The sequence below is a fragment of the Drosophila innubila genome (genome assembly GCF_004354385.1).
Source record: "Drosophila innubila isolate TH190305 chromosome 2L unlocalized genomic scaffold, UK_Dinn_1.0 5_B_2L, whole genome shotgun sequence".
In the NCBI taxonomy this organism is placed as follows: Eukaryota; Metazoa; Arthropoda; class Insecta; order Diptera; family Drosophilidae; genus Drosophila; species Drosophila innubila.
Window position 1 is genome coordinate 2,907,192 of NW_022995373.1, and position 11,770 is coordinate 2,918,961.

Below are 11,770 nucleotides of genomic sequence, written 5' to 3' on the forward strand. Positions count from 1 at the left end.
CTGCCAAAAAATCCACAGACACTAAACTAAAAAAAATTATTTCAAACGTATTGTTTTTCATTTTGAGTTTTTTTTTTTGTTAATTTTTTTTTAATTACTACACTCGGCGACTCTAACTTTGAGCCACGGAAGCTGACATTTTTTGCTTAACAATACTGTAGCAATTGATTTAAATTTTATGTTTCGAAAAGCAGCGGGCAGTTGACGCCGGCAGAATTATTACAACACCAACCATAAAACGTCAAAAAATGACAACATCAAGTAAACGTTAGGAAAATTGAGAACAGGGATTTTCAGTTCCACTGGGTATAGACAGTGCAGCAGTATAGCAGTGTACATACATGCACACATATGTACATAGCTAAATTTTATACAAAAACTTGAATCACGACCAGTTTAAATAAAATCTGGTCAGGATGTATAAAACCAGCCAATTTGAATATTTTGTCAAATTGGTTGAGAAATATCAAAACCAAAAGCTAATCCAACCAAATATTCTATATGATCTTAAAAATCTTGATATGCGTACAGTATCCAGAAAAGTACATACCAAGTTTGAAGTCTCTAGCTCTGATAGTCGCTAAGACCGAAGCGTTCAAACAGACAGACACATGTACACACTCACACACAAACTCGCACATGCAAATACAAATAAAACAGGGGTGCCTTGCACGCAGTGAGTTTCGACTACAGTCGATCACGGTATATTCAGGTATTTTATACTAAAAGTTGAATTTCGTTGAAAAAAATTCTACGATTATTCAACCCACTTTGTACTTGGGAAGTCGTTAGCTAATGCGACCCGGTATATTTGAGGACATGCAGTGCAAAAATTGTCGGAAAATTGCATTGCTGGTGTTCCATGTGGTTCCTAAGCAATTCGCTAGGTTTTCGCCGGACTGCAAGGTAGTTACGCATTTACACGCATAAATGCACACACAAATCAAATTTACATTTATTTTCACACTTACCTAAATTCATACGAATATATATATAAGCAGTATAAAGGCATCTTGAGACACCATTTTCCGGTAAGTTAACTGCATTTAGGAGCACCGTTCCAGTTGTACTGTTGCTGATCTGTGTCGTTGCTATTGTTGTTGAAAATGTTGATTAATACCTGTGAGCACAGTTCATTATTAAGAAATTATAAATGTTGATAATATCTAACATATGATAATCTCACTGAAACGAGTACGATGTCCGGTTATTTTTGTTGTAGATGGGAAGGGGGAACATAATGGCCAACGCATGCTGAGTTTTGGGCCATCTGGGAGGCCAACAAATAGGAGGGTACTCCCGGGTGAAGGAAGGGCCCTGTTTGAACCAAACTGGATTAGTGTCGTTTTATTGATGTTTTGTGAGTTTTACTTACCACTTGTATTTATTGTTACAGTTTTTCGTCGCCGTCATCTTCTGTTGCGTAGTTTGTTTTCTTTGTGCCAATAGCGATGGTAGTTCCAGTTTAGCTGGAGCTGCTTGCATTACCAATAATTTATCGATTGTGTGAACTGAGGTTCAGGGATTGACTCCACCTGAGTATCGTTGAGCTATTCAACGCAGCTCACCGAGAAACAAAGCAAATCATAGCCACTAAATAACCTATAGAGTTTTCATTTCATGCAACGAAAATGCACAGACATTGCGTCCACGGGTGAAATTTACTATGGGCATTAAAAAATGAACCGTCCTTTTATTCAGGTTGTCATGTACTTATTTTATCGTTATTTCATCCATGTTTAATGTGTTTAGAGTTGGGTCGTTTCGTTCTGAAAAAGTTCAAATGAACGGGTCATTGAAATGAATTAGTGAACTTATTCAGTCTTTCATGATGTGCGTCAAGTTAGCAACGGTTCGCCAGCAACGAAAAACGGAACTTGGTTCATGAGTCGGAACCAGTTATGAATTTTATCATTTTAAATGTTTTCGACATTCAATCAATAAAGTAATGATGCAGAATTGTAGATAATTGTTTTATTTATAGTTTTAAGCAATATTTTGGCAATTTCAGCCTTTGATTTGGGTAAAACAAGTCAAGATAAAAGTGAAAAGTTTACATTTTCACCATTTCTTAAATAAATAAGCTCAGGGCGGCCCGAAAACCGCTAATGCACGATTAAAGCCCACAGTTTCACCTTTCTAATGGGACCATATTTAGAAAAAGTTATCAGAACGTTTTTGAGATATTTTGGAAAGAACGCAGCTACCTCAGTGAAAGGCTCATACAAAATGACCAAAAATCAATGCCTGGTTCTCAAACCTTAATATCTTTCTCAGGAAGAACGGCCCAAAAAGCGGCACATATCAAATTAAAGCTACAAGTTTGGAGAAGCTATTTCAATTTAATTTAAAGAAAGTTATCAGACAGTTTTGAGAAAATTAATTAATTGTAAATTAACCCAAAAGTTCATGAGCAAGTCCTATCGAACTAGTAGCCAACGTGAACTGAACTACTACACAACAGAAAGCTGACTGATATGGCTCGGATACATATGCGTATGTCTAACTTTTGAGCGCGGCCCCAGATGCACGGTATGTGGAGTATAGGCCTTAATTTTACTAACATTTTGCTGCAACTTTCATCAATTTCTATCAGACAGTTTTGAGAATTAGCATTTTAGTAAATTTGCCATTTTATCTGAAATCAAATACATAAAAAACGTGGCAGCTCTTGTACATAAATATTAAAGAGTGGCACCGCTTCAAAAAAATCGTTGCTAACTTTTTTTAAGCGAGATGCACGCTATGTGGAGTATAGGCCTTAATTTTACTAACATTTTGCTGCAACTTTCATCAATTTCTAACAGACAGTTTTGAGAAATTTGCATTTTAGTAAATTGCCATTTTGCTGAAATCAAATACATAAAACGTGGCAGCATGTGTATGTACATATGTAAATAAAGCTGCCTGATTGATGATTTGTCGTGGTCTTTACTTTTATGAATGAAAATTACCACATTTACAAAATTTTACATCCATGTCAATTTTAACACAATATGTTTATGTTAAGCAAGCATTTTCTAAGTAATTAGCATAATGTATTTTGGCGCATTGCCGCCATATGTTAATGGGGCTGCCAACCTGATTCGCAAATATGCGTCGATATTAAACTAGGTGGCAGCCTTGTACATAACGGAACTTTAAAGCTACACATTTCCGAGAAGTCTGACTAGTGTGTCATAAATATGCAGCGAAACAATAATCGCATTGCCGCCCTTAGGGCAATGCAAAATAACATCAACCGAGAAATTAGCACTCTGGGTCCAATACGCCAGGCTTTCCATAGCCTTAAGAACTCTATATCGCAGTTAAAAGTGGAGCAAAAAAAAATAAAAAAACAACAAAATAAGCTGGAGATGGTGGTGCAGCAGCAGCAACAACAACTTGACAACGCCTTTGGCATGATTGAAGAGCTGCAGGCTCAAATAGAGCAGCCGGTGCTACGGCAGCAAGGTCTGCAGCAGCCGGTGCTTCGGCAGCAAGGCCTGCAGCAGCAGTCGGTGCTACGAGAGCAAGGACAGCAGCAGCAGTCGGTGCTACGGCAGCAAGGCCTGCAGCAGCAGTCGGTGCTACGAGACAGCAGCAGGACACAGCAGCAGTCGGTGCTGGGACAAGGACAGCAACAGTCGGTGCTACGGCAGCAACCTGCAGCAGCCGGTGGTGTTGCACCCCGTGTGGTCGTACCCGGTACGACAGTAAACAACAAAGTAAGTTAAGCAATCCACAAAGAAATTGTTATTAAAGTATTAATTACTTTTACTGCTTCCAGATGACAACACACAAGCCTCGCAACCTTCTCTGCTTTGCCGCCTTTGCCTGTCATATTATATATATATATTATATGTAAATTGCTATATTAAAGAGGAATAAACTTTATAACTTAACTCCTTCCGCACCACCATTGAGGTAGAGTTTACAGCGCGTTTTTTTTAGTGTGGTATCCCCAGTAGGCCTAATCCACAACACAAACTTTTGTGTATTTACTTAAATACATTTAATATTATGTTATGTTCAAAATGTATAAAAATGTATGTATAAATATGTATATTATTTTAAAACATATGAACTAAGCTCACATATCTTGCAAATAATATTTTCTGAATTTGTTTTATAAAATTTTTTGGTACAAAGCTCACATATAAAACGATCACAATTACAGCATCTGGATTCTGAGAATGTTGTTGTCTTAAACGCAGTGAAGACATAAATCATTTAAAGAATCTCAAATTTGAGAATTTTATCAAACATTTCGCTTCTGTATAAGTCATTAGACTTTAAATTTGTAAGTGAAACGTCTGACACATACGATTCTGCAACTGTAAAATTAAAACTCCGCAATTGTAATCATCCAATTGTTGTCATGTTGTATTGAAGCCACTGAATAATTTTCTTCTGGCTTCAAACGTTTTAACATTCTGAGATAGTAATTTTCAAACACACTAAGCCAATGTGGTTTCCAAATGGGTCTAAAAAGACTATCTCGTTTTCGTTTGATTAATAAATAGTATATAAAAATGATTTTCGAAACAATGAGGTATTATTAAATTGGTATTATTGTTTAAACCACTTTTAATAACCTCCTCATTATTGAAGCAATTTTTATTGAGTTGACAAGGCAAGTTTATAAAAAACTCATCCCCATTTTCGTATAAAATGGCTGTTAGGCAAACATCGACAATAAAATTTGTTAGCCACTGGCAGCCGTTTAACGAAAATAAATCTTTTATAGTTATGTGAAACATAAAGGCAGGTGAATTGATGCCAGCATGTACATGAAAACAAAGTTTCACAACTTAAAATGTAAAGTTCTGAAATATTACCTAAATTGTATGCTTTTTTTTAAAATGGACAAATATTTCTTATATTTGAAATCCATTTTAAAAGCATTCTTACACTCTATTGAAGTGTAGGAATGGTCATGGCATATGGATGCTCATGATTTTCTTGGATTTTAATAAACCAGAAAAATCACTTTTGAACATACCTACTTTTAATCTTTTATTTAACGATTTTTCCAACTTTCCTTATTTCATTTCATCAAAACCTTTTTTAGATTTTATATAAAATGTTTTTCTCGTGGTCTCACAACCATTTCATTAAGTGGTTGCAGAACTTTTGGCTTAGCAAGTTCCACTTGTCTGCTAATGGAACTTGATAAGTCATTTAACTGGCGAATAAATCGTCCAAGCTTTAAGCCATTTTTGTTATTCGTTTTAATAACACTATGTTTAAGTGTTCTGAAAAACGATTCTACTGGAGCATTACTGGGCCTTTTAGTAGATTTATCAATAAAATGTCCAATAATATTGGTCCAAAATGGCGCATACACAATATACTTATTTAGAATTAAGTCCAACATTTTTGGACACAAATAAGTATTTAATGTACAGAAGATGCTCTTATTTTGTGATACGAGTTCCTGTACTTCTGTACGTATTTTTTGAAATTTAACTCTAAATGGACTTTTTCAGCAATAGACTGCAATGTTTGATCTTTAATAACATTGTTAGTTTCTGCCAAAATTATATTATCCATTGAGTTAAGTGTGGATGGCTGCTCAGAATAATTTGAAAAATAATGAATAGCATCATCCACATTTTATCAATATTTGGGGAAAGAAGAATGATTGCAATATATTTGAACCATTCTTCTAAATCTCCAGCATTGTTTATTGAGTAAGCACAACCCAAAGCGTTTCTTAAAACGTTCTGAGTTTAATATTGTTCAAGCCAACAACTTCGTCTATGTTACGACACATAATTTTGCAGTAATGGCTTGTACAAAATTGAACACAGACTTTAGGCATAGTGCCACTAATATTATAATATTAATATTAATATTTTAAACAAACTTGTATGAGCTGGGTATACAAGAACTTGAATGCAAAATCTCAACATCTTTTACACTCATACAGACGGACAGACGAACACTTGCACAAAACCAATATCCCTTTTTTGGGATGTATAACCACACACTTATACAAACATACAAGCACTGCCTATAACATATAATTGAAAGACATACCTTTTGCCAATTCTCGAAACATTTTAAGCTACTTTTGATACAAATCGCGCAACAATTTCTTTTATGTTTTCACACATAAACAGACTTCTCGGAAATGTAGCTTTAAAGTTCCGTTATGTACAAGGCTGCCACCTAGTTTAATATCGACGCATATTTGCGAATCAGGTTGGCAGCCACATTAACATATGGCGGCAATGCGCCAAAATACATTATGCTAATTATGTTATGTTCATGTTTTATCGTTTGTGTCAGCTCGATGTTTTTGCCGTTGTATTTGCTTAATTATCGGCTTCGTCGATATATTTTGTTAGTTATTTATATATTTTGTTATGTATTTAAAAGATATAGTTATCGATAGGTATTGGCGGGTAAATTACATTTGAAAGGGGTGGCGACCTAAAATTTAGATTATAAAGAGAGAGATGCATTTTGTTTTTTTGCAGTAACGGCGAGTTTTTTTTGGATTTGAAAAGGAAAGGGAAAATAGGAGAAGAGGAAGAATGTTAGGAGACCACGAGGTTGACAGAAAATAGGAGGAGTTCGATTTGATCGGCGAAGAGGAGCGGTTGCCTTCCCCAGGCACACAGTTTTTGTGAGGAGAAGTCGCGCCTTGTGCCGCAGTAGCACACGTGTGCCATCACTCGGTGCTGCCACGAAATTTGACATTCCACCAGAGGTTGTGCCGCGTCTGGAACCGAGGAGCACTGGCCGGCCTCTGCCCCAAGAGAAATCTTTGGGCCGTGCGAAGACTGCTTGCCGCACCAACTGCACGTCATCTTGGCAAGTTGCACTTATCGGCCGAAAGGTAGCCAACAAGAACGACATCCCCGAAGTCCGTAGAAGACCTGTGAGCAGCAGTGGGCAGAACATCGGCGGCGTTATTGTATACAAGTGAGTCCGTTGAGGAGCCCCTTTCCATGTCAGGAACTACGCCTTTCGCTGTTTTTTTTTTTTTAAAATAATTACACATAGTGCGTTTTGTAGAGCAGTCGCTGTCTAAACTTTATTGGCAAAAAAGACGAAAAGTGAACAAAGAATTAAACTTAAAATTTATTATCTTAAAGATAAACGAAATTAACTGAAAGCTGAAAGAAAGAAAACAAGAATCTGAATAAGAAAGAAATAAAATATTTTTGTATTATTAATGACTAAATTTAAATGATATAAAAATCGCAGTAAAATCAAGCTAAGCTAAAAGAATCTAAAATTAATTAAAATGCAAATTAAAATTGAAAACAAGACAAACAGAGTAGGGACGATAACGACATGATTAATATTTAACAGATCTTTATATACATTTAAGTATATAATGATATTTAATTACAATTACAAGCACACATCGATTGACAGATAAATATATATATATATAAAACATTTATAAATATATACATATACTCTACCCTTACATCGCCCCTTAAACCACCCAGAGAGCTCTTTAGGCAGGCTAAGGTAATATTAAGCGATTCACATTTAACCTTAACATAGAGAAACACGATGGCCAACACAGGATGAAGTAGGTCCATTCGGTGGCTATGAGGGAGATGACGTTGAGGTGGTCATCTCAGGCAGGGCGGGTACGCTTGGGTCCGGAACCGATCCTGTTTGGACGAGAGGTGGATCAGTGTTAGGTTTTGTGAATGTTTGTTTGTTTACTACCGTTTTGTTGTTGATTGCAGGTTTTGTTGTTTATGTTGTGGATTTCCGTCGTCTTTTGTTGTAGTGTTGTGTAGTTCCGTTCGCCACAGCTGTTTGTGTATCGATGATGTAATCGATTGTTCGGACTGCGGGCCAGGGATGGGACTCTACCCTGAGAACCGATGAGCCAGCCGGCGCCGAAGAAGAAAAGCAGTTCGTAACAATTACTTAGAAAATGCCTGCTTAACATAAACATATTGTGTTAAAATTGACATGGATGTAAAAATTTTGTAAATATGTGGTAATTTTCATTCATAAAAAGTAAAAAGACCACGACAATGTGCATCAATCAGGCAGCCTTTATTTACATATGTACATACACAATGCTGCCACGTTTTTTATGTATTTGATTTCAGCAAAAATGGCAAATTTACTAAAATGCAAATTTCTCAAAAACTGTCTGATAGAAATTGATGAAAGTTGCAGCAAAATGTTAGTAAAATTAAGGCCTATACTCCCACATAGCGTGCATCTGGGGCCGCGCTTAAAAAAGTGAGCAACGATTTTGAAGCGGTGCCACTCTTAATATTTATGTACAAGAGCTGCCACGTTTTTTATGTATTTGATTTCAGCTAAAATGGCAAATTTACTAAAATGCAAATTTCTCAAAAACTGTCTGATAGAAATTGATGAAAGTTGCAGCAAAATGTTAGTAAAATTAAGGCCTATACTCCCACATACCGTGCATCTGGGGCCGCGCGCTCAAAAAAGTTAGACATACGCATATGTATCCGAGCCATATCAGTCAGCTTTCTGTTGTGTAGTAGTTCAGTTCACGTTGGAGCTACTTGTTCGATAGGAATTGCTCATGAACTTTTTGGGGTTAATTTACAATTAATTAATTTTCTCAAAAACTGTCTGATAACTTTCTTTAAATTAAATTGAAATAGCTTCTCCAAACTTGTAGCTTTAATTTGATATGTGCCGCTTTTGGGCCGTTCTTCCTGAGAAAAGATATTAAGGTTTGAGAACCAGGCATTGATTTTGGCGGTCATTTTGTATGAGCCTTTCACTGAGGTAGCTGCGTTCTTTCCAAAATATCTCAAAAACGTTCTGATAACTTTTTCTAAATATGGTCCCATTAGAAAGGTGAAATTGTGGGCTTTAATCGTGCATTAGCGGTTTTCGGGGCCGTCCTTCCTGAGTTTAGATATTTAAGGAATGGTGAAAATGTAAACTTTTTCACTTTTTATCTTGACTTGTTTTACCCAAATCAAAGGCTGAAATTGCCAAAATATTGCTTAAAATTATAAATAAAACAATTATCTACAATTCTGCATCATAACTTTATTGATTGAATGTCGAAAAACATTTAAAAATGGTGAAATTCATAACTGGTTCCGACTCATGAACCAAGTTCCGTTTTTCGTTGCTGGCGAACCGTTGCTAACTTGACGCACATTCTTTCATGAACTATATAGTTCATTTTGCTCAGCGGGTCCGTTGCATGTAAACAAATTTTTTTTTCTCAACACTGGAGTCATTGAAATTCGAAGAAGCACTTGAATCTTTTTAATAAAATTTTTTATATTAAAATGTCCAAAAGAAAGCGCAGTTCTGTTTGCAATTTTGCATATATTGCAAAGCCAGTTTAAGTTTAAGTATCCTAAAACTAACAAACATTTATTTTATTTTCTAATTATAAGCTTTAAACAAATTTTTCTATAAAGGAACGGTTGTGAAATCATCTCAGTTTAACAAATTGACCGGTCTCGAAGTTTTTAAGCTACTGACCATTTGATCAGAATGACCTATTCATCTTCGTTGACGACAACTGAGCAACTGTATAATGAACTAAATGACAACTGAATAGAAACACACTAAACAAATAACCTATAGAGAAGTCATCCCATACAACTGAAAGTGTCTTAGCTAAAAGCATGACAGGGCCTTGATGAAATTAAAACAATATCAGAATATCTTGCGAAGTTTAAAAGTTATTTATTCATTTCATAAAACTGCTCAAAATCCCCATAGTGCTCTGTTAGAGCGCTTGCAGCGCGTCGAAAAGTCATACAAAATAAGAATATTTATCTCTCGCCCTATTTGCATATACGTGTCCTTATGTAGCCAGAGAGATGTAGCCGGGCGCATGCTGATTTCTATGTATGCGTGCATCTTACAATAAGTGTGTGCATATGTATGGGCTGATGAGAGTTGACAACATCGCTTTGTTTTTTTTTGTTCCCTTTAAATTTTGTATGTAAACTCTAATACCCTGAACAAACAAATTTTTTAATGAAGAAATTTCAAGCGCAAATAAATATTTAAAATTATAAAACAACACATCGCATATTTTTCATTATCAACATTTATAAAATTATTAGATTTACGATGTTTTTCTTTATAAAATATTAAAGACAATTATTTTTTATAGCTAAAGGGTATATCGTAGCACGCATGTTTTGTGTTTCGCTTGCTGTGCCAGCAACGAGCTCGACCAGCCAACTGAATCGAAACCTAAAATAATTTCCCTCAAACGACGCGTCCACCGAAAAATTACCCAGTGGACGCCCCGTCATGCTTTTAGCTGAGACACTTTCAGTTGTATGGGATGACTTCTCTATAGGTTATTTGCTTAGTGGTGATAGAAACCAAATCATTCTTAGTTCATGACAACTATCAACTGATTTAGTTCCCGACTGAAAAATGAACGAGTGAACTTACTCAGTCCATTGAACTAGAAATCCCAACTCTAATTGTATTGGTGGGACTCCTGAAACAGATTCGGATTTGGTTTCGTTACATATTTGATTTCGCCGATCAGCTGTTCACAGCTGCTCCATACAAAATGTGTATGGTTGCTATGGAAAGTGTATGGAAAGTGATTTCACGAAATCAGGTTTTGGCTGATTTCGTTTGGATTTCATTTCGATAATATGTGAGACCGTGCATTTCGATAACATTATTTGGCCACACTTGGTGTTTGTTTACATTAGTGGGACTCCTGAAAAGATTCGGATTTGATGTCGATTTGGTTTAAGCAAATCTTAATCAGTTTCAGGAGCGACCCTTTTGCACACTGATTAGATTTTGATTTCGAGAGTTTAATAAAATGGCAAAACACAAATTGACAAATGAAAGTGTGAAATCTGTTTTCTAAGACTTTTATTATTAATTTGGTTACAGAATAGTATAACTAGAATAATACTATTTGTTTATAATGCTTAAGCTGCAATTTTACAAATTAACAGCTCATTTATTATCTGCGTCTTTTAAGAAATTTCCTGAATTAGCTTCAATTCTCAAAGCCCTTTCTTAGCTGTCATATCCTTCTGGGACATTTTAGTAATTATTCAGCATTAAATATATAGTTACTATATTATTTATACTTGAAATGTAAGAAACTTTCAACATTCTCCAAATTAAAATCATACAAAATGTAAACAAACACCAAGTTTGACCAAAATTGTTTTAGAAATGCATGGTCTCACATATTATCAAAATGAAATCAAAACTAAATCAGTCTCAGACCTGATTTCGTGAAATCACTTAGGGTTACCACACTTTCCGTACAATGTTTTAAATTTGCCTGGCAACCCTACACATATTGTATGGAGCAGCTGTGAACAGCTGATCAGCGAAATCAAATCTATAACGAAACCAAATCCGAAACTTTTCAGGAATACCACCATTTTGTTGCGATTTTAATATGGAGAACAATGTAAGCTTTTTTGAAAGCGTTTTGATAATTAAATAAATATACCATTATTTATTATTTTAGAATGAATATGAGCCTAAAAAAAAAAACAAAGGACCTGCGCCATAAAGTGGATGGAGTCCAAAGAGCTGCAATTTCTTGGGATTGTTCTTGACTTGGTCAAAGATGTGCCAGAGTCGCTAGAGGTAAGTTACAGAAGAAGTTAAATATTTTACGTTAATTAATTATATGAACTCATTATATTTTAGAAACCAACAGCACAAAAATTCAATGCCAGTGTTATAGAAAGGTCAAGCTATTTTCAAGAAGAAGCTGATGAATAAGATGCGTTCTTTTCGAACCCATTATATAGCTGCGGTAAGTGGAGGAACCAAACCGGAGCTGGTCTAT

At 35.5% G+C, this 11,770-nt stretch overlaps 1 protein-coding gene and 1 long non-coding RNA gene across 2 annotated transcripts; one reads left to right on the forward strand and one right to left on the reverse strand.

Annotated features, from left to right (window-relative positions):
- Nucleotides 1–1,018: 1,018 nt before the first annotated feature.
- LOC117782625 lies at nt 1,019–1,274 on the reverse strand. The gene is made up of 2 exons (XR_004617303.1): nt 1,187–1,274; nt 1,019–1,120 (listed from the first exon to the last, which is right to left on the reverse strand). It is a non-coding gene; the product is annotated as an uncharacterized LOC117782625 (long non-coding RNA).
- Nucleotides 1,275–3,356: 2,082 nt separating this feature from the next.
- Nucleotides 3,357–3,716, forward strand: LOC117782607 (adenylate cyclase, terminal-differentiation specific-like). Its single transcript, XM_034619627.1, has one exon. The coding sequence runs from the start codon at nt 3,357–3,359 to the stop codon at nt 3,714–3,716; it is 360 nt and encodes a 119-aa protein (XP_034475518.1).
- The last annotated feature ends 8,054 nt before the right edge of the window (nt 3,717–11,770 follow it).